At 48.1% G+C, this 19,873-nt stretch overlaps 1 protein-coding gene across 2 annotated transcripts in view; it reads right to left on the reverse strand.

Moving 5' to 3' along the window:
* Tamm41 (TAM41 mitochondrial translocator assembly and maintenance homolog) overlaps nucleotides 1–9,116 on the reverse strand; it is a 33,656-nt gene extending 24,540 nt beyond the window's left edge. For both annotated transcript variants that reach the window (XM_090323757.1, XM_090323756.1), the window contains exons 1-3: nucleotides 8,871–9,116; nucleotides 6,191–6,373; nucleotides 4,417–4,509 (exon numbers count right to left, since the gene is read on the reverse strand). In XM_090323757.1, coding sequence (XP_090179883.1) covers nucleotides 4,417–4,509; nucleotides 6,191–6,373; nucleotides 8,871–9,005 — 411 coding nt within the window. In that variant the 5' untranslated portion in view covers nucleotides 9,006–9,116. The remainder of the gene's footprint in view (nucleotides 1–4,416; nucleotides 4,510–6,190; nucleotides 6,374–8,870) is intronic.
* Between the last annotated feature and the right edge of the window lie 10,757 nt (nucleotides 9,117–19,873).

The raw sequence follows: 19,873 nt of genomic DNA on the forward strand, positions 1-19,873 counted from the left end.
TCAGCAATCTGATTTAGACAGATGATAAGAACAATTTTTTGTGGTTGCTGGTGTCTTTTCAGTGCTAGAAATTAAACCCAGGCCTTGCACATGCCATGCAGCATCTTTATACCGAGTTAGATCTCCAGCCCCCAACACAGCCCTCCAACAACCCCTAGGTTTATTCTCAAACTTTTTGTCCCACATGGAGCCAGGTTTGGAAGGCAATCCCTCCTCTACCGACATGGAAATCTGGGGTAGAGCAGCTCAAAGGCTTCCTGTTCCTCAGCCTTATTGACCGGGCACTTCTCAATGATCCTGTTAGTGTGTGTATATGCACATACATGCATATATGTGTGTGCAAGTGTCTTTTACAGAACCCCAGGGAACTCAGAAGCTACTGGAGATGCTCACGATCCAGAGATGCAGAGAGCTTAAGTCTGGAAGTTTTTTCTTGGCTAATTAAATACCACTTGTGCTCCAAGAAAGCTAAGAAAGCTATCTGTTTGCTACTGAAGGTTAAGAGTGAAAATAAAATCATCCTTACTCAAAGGGCTCTGCTACTGTGCAGATCTGGTTCTTCATCGAAAGGTGAACTAGGAACTTGTCTCAGCAGCACTGTTATTTGTTGCTCAGTGAAAAGCCAGTGAAGCTTGGGACACTGCCAGAGAGGCCTGGGAAAAGAAGACAGTCCTCAGAATTGTGACTAGCTGTTGGTACCTACAGGGAATACCTGACCTGAGCAGCATGGCTAAGGGGAGTACACTGCCCACAGACACCCTTTTCTGTACAGGGAAAGGACGATGATGAAGGACTCTCAAAGGAGAGACTTGGGAGTACCTCTCAAGACAGAAAAGCAGTTCCACAGACTCGTGTGCACCACGGTGGGCCCAGAGTATCTGCTTGAATTACACAGTGAAGTTTTACTTCTAAAGAATACCACGCTGCCTGGCTCTGAGAGCTTTAACACTGAAGCATACTTTTCCACAGACCTCCCACTCCCCCAAGAAGCCTTGCTGCACTGCATACCTGCAGGATCGGCAAAGTAGGTTTAAAACAAATTCCTTTGTCACGCTTCGGGAAGAAACTCAGTGGTCTTCTGACTAAAGAAATGACTCTCTTCGCACTTCAAAGGTGAGAGGCCCAAAAGTTGGCTCCCAGTAGGGCAGGGCCGGGCTTTGAGGGATCTTTACTAGCACTGTGACCTTTCTAACTACAACATACAAATCAGAAAGCTGCAATATGGTGATAGTTACACAACTACAAATGTACTAAAACTCACTGAATCTATGTTTCAAATAGTTGAATCAAATAAAAATAAAACTTATCCCAGCACTTGGGAGGAAGAGGCAACACAACTACTTGGACCTAGGAACTGGAGAATAGCCTGGGTAACACAGTGAGGTCCACTCTTCAAAGCTAGGGGTGGCAGCTCACGTCTGTGCTCCTCAGTACTCAAGGAGGCTGAGCTCTGAGATTTGCTGTTGAAGGCCAATCAGGCAGGAAAGTCTGTGAGACGTTTATCTCTAATTAAGTGCGCACGCACACATGCGCGCGCACACACGCGCACGCGCGCGCGCACACACACACACACACACACACAATTTCAGAATTAGAGCTGTGACCTAAGTGGTAGAGCACTAGCCTTGAGCAAAAAAAACTCAGGGATGGGGTCCACGCTCTCAATTCAAGCCCCTGGACCTACAAAAAAACAAAACAAAACCAAAGCCAAATAAACAAATATTTCAAGCAAAATTACCTATGCACCAAAAACCATGTAAAGTACAGAAATACAGAGTGTTGGCGGGGTGTTTAGCCACGTGGTAGAGTGCTTGCCTAGCATACACGAAGACCTGGGTTCAATTCCTTGGTATCATATACACAGAAAAAAGCCAGAAGTGGTGCTGTGGCTCAAGTGGTAGAGCTCTAGCCTTGAGAAAGTCCAAGGACAGTGCTCAGGCCCTGAGCTCAAGCCCAGGACCAGCAAAAACAAAAACAAAACATAGAAATACAGTGTTAAATTAATTATAAACTGATTTATATCTTACTGTAGAGCTTTAAAATTTTTTACACTTTAAAAGGACTGTTAAAATCTATCAAATACTTTTAATTCCACAGACTGTTCACAGGGCTTGAGGTAGAGCTCAGTTTGGCTGTTTAGCAAGCCCAGTGCTCTGGGATCAAGACTAGCAACACACTCATGTGCATACATATATATACATATATTACAAATGACTCAAAATGTAAGGCTACGCTCGAAATAAAAATGGATGTCTCCTCATTTCTGAGTTAAATGATAGAAAAGTACAATAGAAATTTAATTTACACTCATCTTTCACCAGAAATGTTTAACTTTTCATCATTTCTTTCAAAGACTCAACAGTGGTTAAGAAATTATGCTTCAAATTGCAAGATATAGTTCTTTTCAAAACATAAAATCAGGAGCCTGGCGTTTGGCCTAGTGGTAGAGTGCTTGCCTTGCATATAAGACCTGGGTTAGATTCCTTGGTACCCACATAGATAGAAAAAAGCCGGAAGTGGTGCTGAGGCTCAAGTGGTAGAGCTCTAGCCTTGAGAAAGTCCAAGGACAGTGCTCAGGCCCTGAGCTCAAGCCCAGGACTGGCCAAAAAAAAAAAAGAAAAAAGCCAGAAGTGGTGCTGAGGCTCAAGTGGTAGAGCTCTAGCCTTGAGAAAGTCCAAGGACAGTGCTCAGGCCCTGAGCTCAAGCCCAGGACTGGAAAAAAGAAAAATGGAAAAAACCCCATAAAATCAATACTCAGGTTCATTTATCATTTTTCTCGAAGTTGCTACCTGATCTTTACCAGACTTGTTCCTGTTTGGTTACTATTTGCTGCCACCTACAGGTGACCGCCAGATCTCAACTTCCAGAGGAGAGCACAAGGGGTGCGCTTAGAGAGCTGCTCACCACGCTTTCCTATTTATCATTTTCACTTTTTAAAGAGAGCTTAATTTTCCTCCTGGGTGCTGGAGATTACACCCAGGTCCTGGGCGAAGGTCTCATTCCCTTACTTAACTTCCTGAGGGTAACTCACTAGCATCAGCCCTTCCCTCTCTCTGTAAAGAGTTAGGAAGTGGCATTATAGCTCACACTGGTGGGAGTGCTAGCCTTGGGCACAGTGAGGCTCAGGGACAGTGCCCAGACCCTCAGTTCAAGCCCCTGGACTGGCAAAAAAATTTTTAAGAAAATAAACTAAAGAAATAAAATGCCTGAAATCATTATAGCACTGAGATTCTGAGACTTTACAATGTCTTGGGTTTCAAAAACCCAGGCAGTTCCTATACAGAGAATAATACATTTTTAGTTTGATCTCAATTTTATTTCAAGATGCCTAAGACAAGAAATACTGAAAGGAGAATACTGCTGAGTGCCCGCTAGGTGCCAGGAAGTTCAAGATGCCCCACAGAGGCCTCTGGGTGTACGTGGGATCCGCCAGTGGACGGGGTGGCACAGCAGCATGGCCCTGCCCCCCTGCAGACACGGACCCTGATGCCTGGATCTGATGACTGGTGTTGAGTCCTGGCAAAACGTGTGGGGATTTGTTTTGTCTGTTTATTTTCCTCCTCTCCAACTGTGTGCTCTACAATTCAGTTCACACAGACCTCACAGGTGTGGGGCACGACCCATATGGCTGTATCCACGTGAGCATGGGGGGTGAGGGTGCTCACCCCCACTCCTGCTGCAGTAGAACAGTGCAGGGAACTCCGCACTGCCGCTGTCAGCTTGTGATAAAGAACCTGACTCAGGCAGGGCTGGGGATGTAGCTCTGGTAGAGAACTCACTTGTAATTCACAAGACCCTGGGTAGGGTCCTCAGTGCTGAGAACAACATGAAGGGATACTGGAGCGTGGGGGGACAATGATCTCCTGTGTGCCTTCCAGGACACCACTCCACCAAGCACCTCCATGTGGTCACCACATGAAAACTCCCTTTAGGGGTTTACCGGAGTCCCTCTTGTTTACAGGCTTTGTGGTACCTGAGCATGACAAATCCACTGCCTTTGGTGAGTGACTCAGTCTTCAGCTCCTCTCTCTACCTCACAGGGGAATGGAGAAGGGGACACAGAACGACAGTGCAGATGGTTCCCCTGGCAGCCAGTCATTATCCTGAAGCTATGTAGGAACCCATAGGTCTGGAGGCATGGGTCAACAGTACAACGCTTCCTACCTGAATAACACCCAAGGCTTCACTGCCAGCACTATAGGAAAAAATGGGTCAGTACTTCACTAGTCCATACTCAGGGGTGGCTGAGAGGGGTGACCCTTACCACTCAGGAAGGCACTTTGTCAGGAGCCCATAGAGCCCACGGGTAACTGCATGATCACAATGTCAAAGTGACACCATGGTGGGTGAATGCTGGGTGCAAAGTGTGGTGTGTACATACATATCCACTATCTCACTGCAACTGCAGGCACTTACCGGTTTTTGCAGGCGTCCAGCAATGTATAAGTTATTCCAGTTGAGGAGATCTTCGATTAGAATACTAGTGCTAATAACCCCATATTTGATGACCTGAAAAAGGGAAAGAAAAGGGCATGACCAAGAGCAAGATATCGGATTGTTGCTTATGCAAATATCAAAGATAAGAGAGCAAATTCTTGACCAGAGTAGGAACTTGACTTTTAAATCGACTCAAAATGTCTACCCTATGAAAGTCTCCTCCATGAAGTTTTTACTATCACCCCTTGGGTACTGAATCACTGCTGCTCTCGATTCTTTCAAACCAACATCCAAATATACAATCTTGTTATCCAAATCCACAGCAGCCAAATATACACTCTTGTTCCTAGTGCTAAACATGTGGAGCCATGTCTAAACCTGTAACACAATTTGTATAAATCTTAGCTTAACCCCTGACTGCAGATTTCCAAGGATGCAACTATCTTCAGATTCATTTTCCTAAATTGCTATTTCAGGCTGCAAATGTGTAAAAAGCAGCTCAAGAATTGTAATTAAAAAGCACAGCCCTAGCCAGGCACGGTGGCTCACGCCTGTAATCTTACCTACTCAGGAAGCTGAGATCTGAGGATTGCAGTTCAAAACCAGCCTGAGCACTAAAGACCATGAGACTCTTAACTCTAACCACTAGAAAACCGGAAGTGGCACTGTAGCTCAAGGGGTAGGGTTGTAGCCCTGAGCTGAAGAGCTCAGGAACAGAGCCCAGGTCCAGCGTTCAAGCCCCATGACTGACAAAAAGAAAAAAAAAAGCATAACCCCTTAGGTATGCAATGATTTCCAAACATATGCTTACTGGAGCTTGTAATATTGTTTGAAAATTATGAATGGTAGTACAGCAGAGTATAATCTTAATTATGGAGGAAGAACAAAGCTATGATTCTGAGGGCTGCGGTGGAAATGGGCTAATTGACTGGGCAATCTTCTGCTGGGCTGGGCTGGGCTGGGGAAGCTCTCCCTACAGCCAGTAGGTGGCGGCCTGTGGGGGGAGAGAGGGCCAGGAGACCATGCAGCCCGTCACTTGGCAGCTGAGCTACCTGTGGAAGGCATGTCTTCTCTGAACCTTTCAAAACGCAGGCACAGCTGGAAAGGACCTGGACCAGAAAAGCAAGACCTGGTCCTGGAGGAGCACCGACATCACTAGTCTGCCAGAGCTCTCACTACACATCCGAGTCCTCACGGGTCTCCACTCTGCTCTCAAGCAGTACCGTGCTCGTGCTGAGCAAGCCCTCTACCACGGAGCGGCACTCAGCTCTGCGGTGGTTCCTGCTGTTGAGCGGTGCTCATTCAGGACTCACCTGCTCTCTGTTGATCTGACACTGAGAGGACCCTGTCCATCACCTGTGCCTCATCCAATGCCCTCTCCACTCTCAATCTCTCCCATGAATCCTACCCAGGCCTGCCTATTCCTCGTACTGGCCGCACCAGCAGTTCTCAAAGCTTCATTCCTACATTGCCAACTTCAGCATAATTCGTAAGCTTGTTAGAAAGCAAATTTTCCTACCCTACCCCGGACTTATTAAATCATAAGGTCTGGGGGTGGAGCTCAGCAACTGTGTGTCCAACAGGTCACAATCACTACTAAAACTTGACAGCTATTTGGCCAACTGCAAAAAAATGGAGTCAGTCGCATTCAACCATCTTCTCACACCACCATCAGTCACAGGGAGACAACTCCAGGCCCTGTGCTGTTCCTGGATCCCTGGTGTTCTACTGACAAAGGCGGGAAGTCACCTACCCTGCCGTCACACATGATCAACGGGTTGTAGTAAACTCCAGCTCCATAGTTGTTCTGGACAGATGTGATAAACCTGGGCCCCAAAATTTTGAGGAAAGAGTAGTGGCTCCAATTCTTCTTCAGGTTTTTGGTGTGCCACACAACAGGATCATCCACTGTGAACACCAAGTCCAGCATGGCATTCTGGAATGTGAAGGAGAGAAGGAGTTCAGCATTCAGAGGTGAAAGAGGCAAGCAGAGGGAGGAGAGACCAGCTCAGGTGTCAGCCAAACCTTGAGCAGGCTTCTGGAAGCCACGTGACCTGTTTTCAGCAAAACACAAATAATGTGCAAATACTGCTTTCTGCTGGTATTTCACTGGTAGGTCAGTGTTGTCCACATCCTTTTTTTTTTTTCTTTTTTATTTATTTATTTTTTTAATTGTAATTAGTAAAAGGGTTACATGATATTTGCCAGATAGAAGGTGCATTAATTCACATACATTGATACCCTTTCACATGTCTTGGTACCCGTTTCCCTCCCCCTCCACATCCCCCCCCATCCTCCACATCCTTATCTAAGCCCTACAGCAACCATTTATCTTCAGAACAACACTGCAAGATAGGTGTGCTCTCATCTCAATTTTACTCAAAAAGCTGCCCAGGCCCTGGGTAAGCTTTGTCCTGGGACACAGAGGTGGTATGTGGGAACAAAGCCTGTGTGCTAGGCCACCATGGCAACTTCCTTGAGGAGAAATAAGACTCGAGTCTCCTTCCAGCTCATGCTTACCTGCTCAACAACTATCACACAGTATCTACAAAGTCTGAGAGAACCCAGAGAATAACAGTTGTCTATTGGGGATAAACTATCATTATGGCCAAACTACTGCTAAGTTCATTGATGAATGAATGCATAATATAACAACTTCACTCAGAATGGAGGTAGGCTAAAAAAGAACAAGAAGGAGAAACCTTTTTTTTTTTTTTGCCAGTCCCGGGCTTGAGCTCAGGGCCTGAGCACTGTCCTTGGACTTTCTCAAGGCTAGAGCTCTACCACTTGAGCCTCAGCACCACTTCTGGTTTTTTTTCTATATATGTGGTACCGAGGAATCGAACCCGGGTCTTCATGCATGCTAGGCAAGCACTTTAACCACTAGGCCAAACTCCCGGCCCCAGGAGAAACTTTTCTAGAGATGACAAGTGTGAGCTTGAACAATGTGTGAGAGGGAACAGCTAGGTGCTGTGGCTCTTATCGATAATCCCAGCTACTCAGGAGGCAGAAATCAAAACGATCATAGTTCAAGAACAGCTAAAGTGAAAAGTTGGTAAAACCCTTAGCAACTGGTGCCATGCACCCATGATCCCAGATATGCAAGAGGCATAGGATAGTTGTCTGGCAGTGTGGTGCAAGTAGTAGAGCAGCTAACTAGCAAGCACAGGCCTTGAGTTCAAACCTCAGTACCACCTCTCCCCCTCAAAAAAAAAAAAGGAATTATGAGAGAGTAGAATATTTGGGGAGGAAAGAAGCTGGGAATTCACACTAGATTCTTGTGGGTCAGCATGCTACAGAGCATGACACTGGAGGGGGCAGGAGTCAGATTGGCCACGTGAGGAGGAAATTCCCTCAGAGGTGGGAGTAGGAGTGGTGGGAGGGAAGAATGTCTAAGGTGAGGGAAATCTGATGGAAGCCACTGCAGGATTCCAGATGAGAAACCACATGGCATTTGCTAAGGCAGGCAGAGTAGGGGCTGACTTGAGGGGCTGAGAGGTACAGTATTCTAGACTCAAATGCAGGGATGGAGAAGAAGGGTCTATTTTAGTAGGTCTGCTCAGAGGCAGACTCACTGAAACATGAGGAGGTGGTAGGCAGAGGCAAAGGACCCAGAGGGGGTCCCGGACCACTGGGCACACTTTAGACTTGGAAGCAACAAGGATAACTATGTTCCTCTAGCATCTGTAATCATGATGGTGAGTGGGATCAGTTTTCCATCGGACTCTAGTTCATGGTGGGACGCCAGACCCTTTCCTGAAAATTAACCAGCGACCATTGGATTGGTGTGGCACTGTCACAGCACACCTTGCCTCGGCTGGGAGGTCCTGTGTTCAAACACCCCCCGCAGGCAGGACCTTCGGATCGCAGCTACGCGTTAGAATCACTCGGGAGTTTTACACTTCTTTTCTCAAGAGCTGAATTCTCGTTCTGGGGCAGTTACATCAGAATGTACCAGTACCAGATAAATCTGCCTGGAGAAAAGCCAATGGTCGGACGAGGAAGAGAACACCGGATTCTAGAGTCCAACAACTACTCATTTTCTCTCCGCCTGACTGCACTGGGGCCAGAGGGGCCCAGAGGGGCCCGGACAGGGGACCCGGGGGACCCAGCGGGGCCTGACGGGGGACACGGGGGACCCGGCCGGGGCTGAGGGGGGACCCGGGGGGCCCGGCCGGGGCTGACAGGCGCTCAGAGGAGGCTGGCGGGGACCCGGCCGGGGCCTGACGGGGGACACGGGGGACCCGGGGGGCCCGGCCGGGGCTGACAGGCGCTCGGAGGAGGCTGGCGGGGACCCGGCCGGGGCTGAGGGGGGACCCGGGGGACCTGGCCGGGGCTGACGGAGCTCGGAGGAGGCTGGCGGGGACCCGGCCCGGTCTGACGGGCGCAGCGCACGATGGCGGGTAGGAGCGCACGATGGCGGGTAGCCTCACCTTCTGGTCCCAGCCGCGCCCCGCCTGGCGGAAGACCCCGGAGCCGTAGGCGAAAGCCAGGCTCAGCTCCCCGGGGAAGTGCGCCAGGACCCGGCGGAAGGCCACCCCCGAGCTCGGCAGCGCCGTCAGCGCCATGGGCCGAGGCGGAGCGGGCGGGAGACGCCGGGAAAGGGGAGACGCAGGACGGGCCGCACGGCCTGAGGCCGGCGGGCAGTGGACGACCCGGGGGGCCGCGGCTCCGCAGGGCCGAAGGTGAAGCGCGGAAGCCGCCGAGCGAGGCCCGGACTTCCGCCACTGGCCCCGCCTCCCACGCACAGGCGCGGGGAAGAGAGGCGCCGCCGGCGTGCGGGACGCGAGGGCGGCTTTGGCGGCGCCCCCTGGTGGTCGGAGGAGTGCACTGCAGGCCCAGCCTGGGAAGGCGAAGGCCTGGTGGGGAGAAGGCCAGCCTGGGCCAGGAAGGGCTGTGCAAGCCTGCAGGACCCCGTCCTCAAGCCACGGTGCAACAAATGAGTAAAACCCACGCATGGGACACTCGTTCATCCACTATGGAAAGCAGTATGGCGGTTCCTCAAAAGACTAAACATAGAGCTCCCCTAAGACCCAGCAATTCCACTACTTGGCATTTACCCAACCATCCAGAAACAAGGGCATACTAAATCCACCAGCACAACCATGTTCATTGCAGCACTATTCACCATAGCAAAGATATGGAACCAACCCAGATGTCCCTCAGTTGATGAGTGGATCAACAAGTTGTGGTATTTGTACACAATGGAATTCTATGCTGCTGTCAGAAAGAATGACATCGCCCCATTTGTAAGGAAATGGAAAGACTTAGAAAAAATCATATTAAGTGAAGTAAGCCAGACTCAAAGGAACTTAGGCTCAATGGTTTCCCTCATTTGTTATAATCAGTAGAAACCTTGGGCTCTCCTAGCAGAGATTTACAATAGAACAAAACCTAGATACATGAGGCCATACAGTATGATGCTAAATGAAAAGACCTCCAGGATATAGAAACAAAAGCCATATAATGAGTGATGGTTGTCCTTAATGTACTATGTTATCTCTCATCTCTTTTGTTGTCCCTTGGTCATCTCATATTGTTACAGAATTTTACCTTGTTACCTGATATATTGTATATATGCGTATTTGGTTATTTGAAATTGGATAGGGAAGGGGGGAAAACAAGATGAGGGGTGGGGGTGGGTGGAGGGAAATGGGGAACAAGACATGAGAAAGGGTGTCAATGTTTGTGAAGTAATGCACCTTCTATTTAGTGAATTTAATGTAACCCTACTATTAATTACAATAAAAATATATGAAAAAACACACACATGTGTATTTCATTGTGCTTTAAGAAGGCTAATTGCACAGGATAGAACTGACCATTCTAAAACGTAAAATTTGCTGTACGAGTCTTGCAGGCCTGTCATCCCCCTAGACCAGCCTGGGCAAAGGAGTTAGCAAGATCAAGTCACCTGTAGTGGCATATATCTGAATTCCCAGCCTATCCCAGCGGGAGAGATCTCCCTTGAAAAATGTCCTTCTAGCTGGTGCTGGGGGCTCAGACCTATAATCCCAGCTCACAGGAGGCTGGCGTTGGGAAGATTTCAGTTTGAGGCTAGCTGGGACAGAAAAGCCTGAGGGACCCTTTCTGAACACAGAGCTAGTGGCAGTGACAAGCCCTTGGGATCTCCCATTGCAGACGAAACAGAGCAAAGCCTAAAATGGACAGGTCACAGCTCAGGCGGGTGCCCTCGTGGGAAGCCAGGCCCTTTCCTCAAAAATAACCAGCGACAACTGGGTTGGAGGTGTGGCTCTGTCATATCACATCTTGCCTCCACTGTGAAGTCCTGAGTTCAAACTTCAGTACAGACAGCAAACAAATCAGCCAACCCTACCTTCTCCCCTTTCATGGGTGGACTCTGCAGTGAAGTCTTGAGGCACACTTTTACTTCCTGGGAAGTGAATCAACCTTCATCTCATTTTCTCCAAGCCCCTCCTGTCATCCCATTCAGCAGCCCTGAGCTCAGGAAACCAAAGTTCCAGTAACAGGAGGTGGATGTGAGCCTAGGCAACATAAAAGGAGACCCTTTCAAATGAAACACTTCCTGCGAAGAATTAGGGCTAGGGGTGCATGCAGTTCCATGCTAGAATGACTGTCTAGGCTGGACAAGGCCCTGGGTTCCATTCCAAGCATGACAAGAAGAAGAAGCAGAAGCAGAAGAAGCAGAAGCTGAAAAGGAGAAGGAGGAGGAGAAGGAAGAGGAGGAGGAGGAGGAGGAAGAGGAGGAGGAGGAGGAGGAGGAGAAGCAAAGGAAGGGGGCTGAAGGGGGAGGAGAGCAGAGGGAGGGGAGGAGGAGGAAGAAGGAGAGCAAGTATGAGAAGAAGAAAGAAAACAAACATATACAGTAACTGACATTCAGGTTCTCACAGACATTTTTTCCCTCACAAGCTCCCTCTAGCGTCTGTCTCAGGTTTACAGAGAGGAAGCTCAGGCCCAGGATGGAAATACAGCCTGTTGCAAAGCTGAGCTAACATTCAGGTGCCCCTTTGAAGAGTTTGAGCAGGGATTGACTGAGGGCCAGAGTTAGCCTGGGCAGATACAGGGAGAGAGGAGGCAGGGAAACCAGCGAAGAACCAGTTACCATAGTGCCACCAGGAGCTTAGAGTGGCAGAGGCAGGGACAACCATTCCTTCTCTTGAAGGAACAATTTAACTCTTTTTTTTTTTTTTTACCCTCCCTCGTTTGCAGAAATCATGCATGCTCATAAAAACACAAACATTAGCAAATGCGTTTCTCATCCCCTACACGTCATCATCGGGGATCTTCTGTGCTGATGCTTCACGTCGTTTTCACACATTTATTCACATTAAAAACATTTGTAAATGTAGTTGTGAAATAATATTTCACAATTTGCATTTCTTCCATTTTACCCACCAGGAGAAGCTTTCAGGGTTGGTATCTAGATCTAGGCTTATTCCCTTTACTAACAAATTCTTCTAAAATCTGTGATGTGATCATGTGCTTTGGCGTTTTCTCTTCCTTCCTTCCTTCCTTCCTCCCTTCCTTCCTTCCTTCCTCCCTCCCTCCTCTCCTCACCCTCCCTCCCCTCTTTCTTTCCTTCTGTCAGTTGTAGGACTCGAACTCTGGGCGTAGGTTCTGTCCCTGAGCTCTTTTGCTCAAGGTTAGCACTCTACCACTTTGAGCCATAGCTTTACTCCCAGCGTTCAGGTGATTAAGTGGAGATAAGAGCCTCATAGACTTTCCTGCCTAGGCTGGCTGTGAACTGTGGTCCTCAGATTTTAGCCTCCTGAGTAATTAGGAGGTATGAGCCAACAGCTACTGGCTTTTGACATTTCGATGGCTGCAGGTGATTTCTGATTTTTTGTTTTGCTTTTGTGGCACTGGAGATGGCACCCAGACCTCGAGGCATGCTAGCCACGGTCTCTAACATAAGGGGCACTCTCGCTCCCATTTCTTATTTTAGCATATCCAAAAGATGCTACAGAGAGCAGCTCCAAAGACTGAGCTGAAATGACACCGATTCCTTCAGGTGAAATTGCTGAGTCAAAGGATGAGAGCCTGGCTAAGTCCTCTTGTTGGACTATTCAAATCCACACATCCACCAACAGCGCTCAGCCCAGATATAAATAAAGATTCAGCAGTGGTGCCCCATCCCTCCCCCTTACAGGCTTTCACACCTCATTATCAGTAATTTCCATTTGCACAAACACATTCCCTCCTGCTAATGCAAACCCACCAGCTGGAAAGCTCCATCCCGATGCTGTGTGCATTTCTCCTCTGCTCAGAAAGAGGCAGAAGTGGCGTGGCACAAACACATTTGTATTCTTGTGCTGTGCAAGGCCCCTGCTCCTCTCCAGCAGCTATGCTCTCTTAAAACCACCACGGCTAGTGAGGTGACAGACCATTAGAAAGAGCCCCAGTGTTTGACATAACTGCTGTAGGGTGCCGGGAAGGAGAATCTCAGAAGAGGGGAACAGGAAGGTTAGAGAGCCATGTGCAAAGACATGCCACTTGATTCGGGCCAATTCTAGGCCTCCTGGAACAGCTCTCGCTCTGTTCCTTAACAATGTTTTGCCAAGGCAGGGTTTTGGCTGGAAGAAATTTCTCCTGGTCTGTTTGAAAAGGCCCTGCAAAAATGGCTGTAACTGCTACACTAAGTTCTTTTCTCTCTTACCTTCTCTTTTCTCATCAGCATTTTAAAAGAATGGCAAAAATGGGGAAAATATCTAGCAGGGATGTGTGTGTGTGTTAGTGCTGTGGTGCATCTATGGTTAAAACCTTACTGCTGAGCTGTGTCCCAGCTCTGCAAAGGGAAATTTCCATCCACATTAGCAGGCGGTGACTGGCACAGGCAGAGAGGCCCTTTCTCTCACATTCCCCTACCCATTTCTGCCTAGGGAAGGTTTATTTTGTTTTCTTTGTGATACTGGGATTTGAACACAGCGCTCACATCAGGAACGTAGGTGTTTTCTGAGCCTCACCTCCACTGCTGCTCCTTCCCAGTTATTTCTGAGATAAGGTAGCTGAGATAACAGGTGCAACAGCAAAGACGTTCAGTTCTTTTATGTTGTTGTTGTTGATTGTGGGGCTTGGGCTTGAACTCTGGGCCTGGGCACTGTCCCTGAGCTTCTTGTTGCTCAAAGCCAGAACTCTACTACTTGAGCCACAGCACCACTTCTGGGGTTTTTTTTTTTTTTTTTGAGTATTTTATTGGAGATAAGAATCTCATGGGCACTTTTTTGCCTGAGCTGGCTTCTGACTGCGATGCTCAGTTCTCAGCCTCCTGAGTAGCTAGGATTATAGCTGTGAGCCCCAAGAACCCAGCTGCCGCCACCATCATCGATGTCTTCTTCTTCCTCCTCCTCCTCCTCCTCCTCCTCCTCCTCCTCCTCCTCTTCTTCTTCTTCTTCTTCTTCTTCTTCTTCTTCTTCTTCTTCTTCTTCTTCCTCTTCCTCTTCCTCTTCCTCTTCGTTTTCTTCTTCTTCTGAATTGATTCTATGATAGTTCTAAGATTGCTTTGCTATGGCGTCAATTTAGGAAATATTGATGGCAGTCACTCTTTTGTAGCCAAATTGTCTCAATGTCCCAAGCTAATCAAGATCTGCTTACACCAGAGACCCACATCCATGGCTGAAGAGAGAAATTATGGAGTTTTCCACACCCACTGCCGTCCCCAAAGGCCGAAAGGACCACTCTGCAGTTGACAGATCTTAATTGGTTTTATTTCTGATTCTGAATCAGGCAACACTTCACTGTGTGAACTAGAATAAGGGTGCCAATGAGACAAGCAAGGATTTGCAGAAACAGACACAAAACCCCAAAGCAGACCCAGCCAGCTGTGTCAGTGTTATTTCTCTTTTAAGACAGGGGCAGGGCAGGCAGGAAAGACACGCAGAAGAAATTTCATTTTCACGGCTGGTTTGGAAAATGTTATTGTCTCTGTCTCTCTGTCTCTGTCTGTCTGTCTGTCTGTCTCTCTCTCTCTCTGCCTGTCTGTCTCTTGTCTCTTCCTTTTCCTCTCTGACCATCAGCCTAGTTTCCATTTGTCATGTGGGCCTTTAGTGTGACTGACAGCATTCTATCTATCTATCTATCTATCTATCTATCTATCTATCTATCTATCTATCTGCAATCTTAGAATCTGTGACTGTCAACCCCCAAGTATTTCCATGCTTCAATTCTAAGATACCCAGGGCAAACCCTGAACCAGAAACAGACTATCTGAAAAAAAAAATATCCAAAAGTGGCTGGGGGAGTGGCTCAAGTGGCAAAGCCCTCTTTTTTTTTTTTATTTTTTTATTTATTTTTTTATTTTTTGCCAGTCCTGGGCTTGAGCTCAGGGCCTGAGCCCTGTCCTTGGACTTTCTCAAGGCTAGAGCTCTACCACTTGAGCCTCAGCACCACTTCCGGCTTTTTTCTATGCATGTGGTACCAAGGAATCGAACCTGGGTCTTCGTGCATGCTAGGCAAGCACTTTAACCACTAGGCCAAACTCCCGGCCCCAAGGCAAAGCCCTCTTTTAGCAAGGGTGAGACTCTGGGTTCCATCCCACCCACAGGGGGTAAGTCCCATTCTTGAACAGTTGAACAGCATATTGGAGGAGGTTCTGGGGTAGTCAGCAAAGGAAGGTTCTGGAAGAGTGAGATGCTGCTCACAGGGCGTGGCCACGCTGGACTCTTCCTCAGCTCTGTACTCAGCAGACATCCTTTTTTGTGGTTCTGCATTTCAACATGGATGCTTCTCCTACCAACAATTCAAGGGCAGCAGCTCTTTCCCGGCCACATCCGTGGGCCCTGAGTCCAGCAGGGGCACCGCCTCTCCACTCTGTAGCAACAGCAGTTGCTTTCCCTGGTGAACATTCCCCATTCTTTTACAGCACCCGCTGCTTCCCAGGGGCCAGCTTCCCGTGCCATCTGAGCTGTAGCATGCCAATCACGAGAAATTAAACTCCCTCTCTGATAATTGCACTAGTTGTGCCATATCCAAGTCTGGTTCTAATGTTTGCTATTCACACACTGTGTGTGTGTGTGTGTGTGTGTGTGTGTGTGTGTGTGTGTGTGTGTGTGTGTGTGAGAGAGAGAGAGAGAGAGAGAGAGAGAGAGAGAGAGAGAGAGAGAGAGAGAGAGAGAGAGAGAGGGAGAGAGATTCGTACTTCTTAGTATGTCTGGTAATATATTTTGCTGAAACCAGGCATGATGAATCAGAATGTGAGAACTGTACTGGGTGTGAGGGCTCACAGTCCTGTAATCCTAGATACTGGAGAGGCTGAGATGGAGAGGATGAAGGTTCCAGGTTAGCCCAGGCAAAAAAAGTATGAGATCAGCCAGGAGTGGTAGCTCATGCCTGTCGTCCTAGCTACTCAGAAGGTTGAGATCTGAGGATCAAGGTTCAAAGCCAGCTTGGGCACAAAGGGATCTGAAACTCTTATCTCCAATTAACCTCTAGAAAAATGGGAAGTGGGGTTTGGCTCAAGGATAGAGTGGTAGCCTTGAGCTGAAGAGCTCAGGGACAGTGCCCAGGCCCTGAGTGCAAGCCCCATGACCCACCAAAAAAAAAAAAAAAAGAAAAATGAGATCCTCCTGTCAACAGAAAAAACTGGGTGGTGGTGCAGATCTGTCATCCAAGCTATGGCAGGAAATGTAAAATAGGAGGATCATAGACCAGACCAGGCAAAGATCAAGACCCCTACCTCAAAAATAATCAGAGCCAAAATCTCACACCTGACCCTATCTCAATCAATTAAAAAAGAATTACGGACATGCTAGTTAGGGTTTTTTTTTTTTTTTTTTTTTTTTGCCAGTTGTGGGGTTTGAACGCAGGGCCTGAGCACTGTCCTTGGACTTTTCTCAAGGCTAGAGCTTTACCCTTGAGCCACAGCACCACTTCCAGCTTTTTTCTATGTATGTGGTGCCGAGGAATTGAACCCAGGTCTCCGTGCATGCTAGACAAGCACGCTACCACTAGACCAAACTCCTGGCCCCAACTAGTTAGGTTTTTAAAAAATTATTCAACAAGAGAATGATTGGCTCGAACCCAGGTTCCTGAACTCATCCAAGTGGACCAAGTCTAGTAGTACCACTCCTGGATGGGGACAGAGGCATGGGATTAGATCCCTGGGGAGAAAGGAGAGCCAATGGTAAGGGGGAGGGAGGGAAGAGCCTGGGGTCGCACTGCGGGTGGACCGGTGTGTGTGTGTGTGTGTGTGTGTGTGTGTGTGTGTGTGTGTGTGTGTGTGTGTGTGTGTGTGTCTGGGATCCTGACTGATGGGGAGCTGGATGTGATGGAAAGCTATTCCAGGCATCACTTCTCCTAGGAGGAGGAAAGGCTTCTGGGTGTTACCCTGCAGAGACCTGGCTTCCTCCCGGGCTAACCCCAGCCACCTGGCTGGAGGCCGCAGCAGCCACAGTGCTTAGGGCCCCAGAGGCCTGAGATCAGCTGGAGCCTCCCGAGCCTGAGAAGCCGCATGGCCCTGGACTAAGAGCTTAGCAGCCCTCCAGGTGGGGGTGGTATGCCACAGGTATTTGTTGTTCTTTCCTTATTTGTCCACTGAGGCTGCTGTGGCTCCAGCTCAAACAGCTTTGTCCCCTCCTGTAGTTACATAAGCACCGCAGACTCCTCCCTCCTTCCCTCTTTCCAAATGATAAATAATAACTCTGAGTCACCTCTGTTTCCACTTGCGCCTTCTGTACTTCTTGTCTACTGGGATTCTTTATTGCTCTGGGCAAGTTTGGAGAAGATAAGAAAATGATCTTATTAGATTTTATTTGGAAATCTCTAAAGCCATCAGAGGATGGTTTGAAATTACATTTGAAGGCTACTGTTTTCTTGAGAGTCCAGGAGAAGGGCTCGGCAAAGTTCTCCTCACCCCCTCCTGGTACATGGGTCTCCATGGGGCCTTCAAGTTTATTACGAGTGACATTCATTGTGCTTGATCCCCAGTGACCAGTTCAATCTGTGTGTGTGTGTGTGTGTGTGTGTGTGTGTGTGTGTGGTCTCTCCATGGTAGCCCAGCCTTGGCTTTGAACTTCTTGGTTTAAATGGTCCTCCTGCCTCAGTCTCCCAAGTAGCTGGGACTACAGGTGCTAATAGCATTATTCACTGCTCCCCACATATATACATGGCTGCCCTCAACCTCACAACGTGGCCCTTATTTGGGAGTGGGGTCTTTGCAGATGTCATTTAAAAATCTCAAAATGAGACTATCCTGGATTTGGATTATACTTTAACTAACGACAGGTGTCCTTCAAAGAGAAAGGAGGAGGGAGATCTGGGAGGCAGAGGCAGAGGTCAGAAGAGCCCAGGAGGGCACAGGCAGGGCTGTGTTTGGGGCCCTGGGCTGCCAGCACCTGTGGGGAGAGAAACACAGAACAAATTCTTTCTTGGTTTCTAAAAGATGCCAGTCCTGGTGACACCTTGATTTGTGACCCCCGAGTGTATTTCATTCCCGTTCTTTGCGGCACCAACACTGTGGTAATTTGCTAGGGCGGCGGCAGCAGCCAATCCTCCGTCTAAGTCCACTGTCTCTATGGCAACTGCTGGTCTGCCGTTCTCCTGTGCCCTGCACGTCACATCCCTTCTCCACCTGTCCCGGCCCAGGGCTCCACAGGTGAGCACAGAACAGCATGCCAGCACCACCCTGGCCAGAGCTGCCTGAGATGGATTTCACATGCAGGCTATTGCCCAGGGACCCATAGCTGTGGGAGGGAGAGGGGACGAGGGCCTGGGCAGAGATGACAGGGTTGGCCTCCTCCAGCAGAGCTGCCGTGCAGTGAGCCAGAATGAGCCGGCCGTCGGGGCCCCACTGAGATCAGACTTCGCATGAAGCCATGCCCTGAAGAATCGTGCAGGGGTTGGCAACGAGGACAGGCTCCCTTTTGCAGAGCATCTGGGCATTCTGCCTGGGTGACCATTACCTCATCATGGAGACAAATGCAGGACCCGAGCTAAGTCACTAACTCAGAGTTAGAGGTGAGCAGAATCCAAGAGATGAGTCTCGGAGAGAGAAACTCATCTTGAGAGTAATCACATGTCAGGCTTTGCAGGATCCTAGTTCCTAAATAACTTCTTATGGACGCTTCATCACAGCCACCCTGAAAGACACTTGTTCCTTTCCCTTTTTCTTTTGCTGGTACTGGAGATGAAACCCAAGGCCTCCCAGAATCTGGGCAAACACTCAGTCTGCCCCTGAGCCTCTCTCTAGCCTGAGTAGCCAGGACATGGACTGCAAATACAGGGACTTTGTGATTTCTCAGCCTTTGAAGAAGCCAGGGCAGGAACATTGCTTCTCATGAACATGCATTTAATAATTCAGAGAGCAGAGCATCATAAATTAATGAGCTTAGCTATTATCTATGAAAGGTAAATGTGTTTCTAGTCTTTCTTTACAACAACACAATTGCAGGCAAGCGCTAAGCTGGTGGTCACCTGGCAGCTGTGTAGAAAGCCCCTCGCTAAAAGGTTTCATTCTTTCTGGGTGATGCGGGGTGGGATAAGTAATTGATCACAAATGTGTGACAGGAAAACAAAGCTGGCTTTTTGCTGGGGGGGGAGACACTTAGAAAAAAAAAAGGCTTGATAAATACTTGCAGTTGGCTGTGGGAGAACCCTGGTATTGAAGTTAGAAAGCCCCAGATTATTAGAATAATATTTTTTTGGTGTGTAATTGCACAAGGAATACATGTTCATTGTATAAGACTACCAAACAGAAAATGGCAATCCTTCAGAGCCCTGCAACATGCGAACCTTCTGCTGCCAAACCTAGTCATTTCCCTCCCTCCCTCCCTCTCCCCGACTGTCTGTGGATCCTGGGGCTTGAACTCAGGGCCTAGGCCCTGCCCTTGAGCTTTTCTGTTCAAGGCTGAATCTCCATCCTCCACCTTCCACCACTTGAGTCATAGCTCCATGTCCAGCTTTTTGGCAGTTTATCGGAAATACGAGTCTGACAGACTCTTGGGTTGGTGAGTCACTTTTGCTGGCCTAGTCTTTCGCTTATGGATAAATTGCTGTTGATATTCATGCTTTGCTTATATAAAATGTGTTTTATATACATCAATGTATAATTATATGCTTCATAGGTTTCATTGTACCAATATGGACCGTAATATGCAGATTGGCTTTTTAAGAAATAGTAGTGTTTTCTTTCTGACTAAGAAGCAGCACATGTTCATGGAGAGATTTGGAAAGATGTAGAAAAATAGAAAAGAAGAAAATAAAAGTCTCATGTGAAGCTGTTTCCATACTATTGATTATTTAATATTATTTGATGCTAAAATGTTAGTGCTAAGAAAAGCCCTCTTGAGTCACAACTGGGCAATGGTGGCTCATGCCTGTAATCTTACCTACTCGAGAGACTGAGATCTGAGGATCGGGGTGTGAAGCCAGCCAAAGCATTCTTATCTCCAATTACCCACCAAAAAGATGGAAGGGATGCTGTGGCTCAAGTGGTACAGCATTAGCCTTGAGCAAAAATGAC

This window comes from Megascapheus bottae, chromosome 33, assembly GCF_031878675.1.
Source record: "Megascapheus bottae isolate mThoBot1 chromosome 33, mThoBot2.hap1, whole genome shotgun sequence".
Taxonomy (NCBI): domain Eukaryota; kingdom Metazoa; phylum Chordata; class Mammalia; order Rodentia; family Geomyidae; genus Megascapheus; species Megascapheus bottae.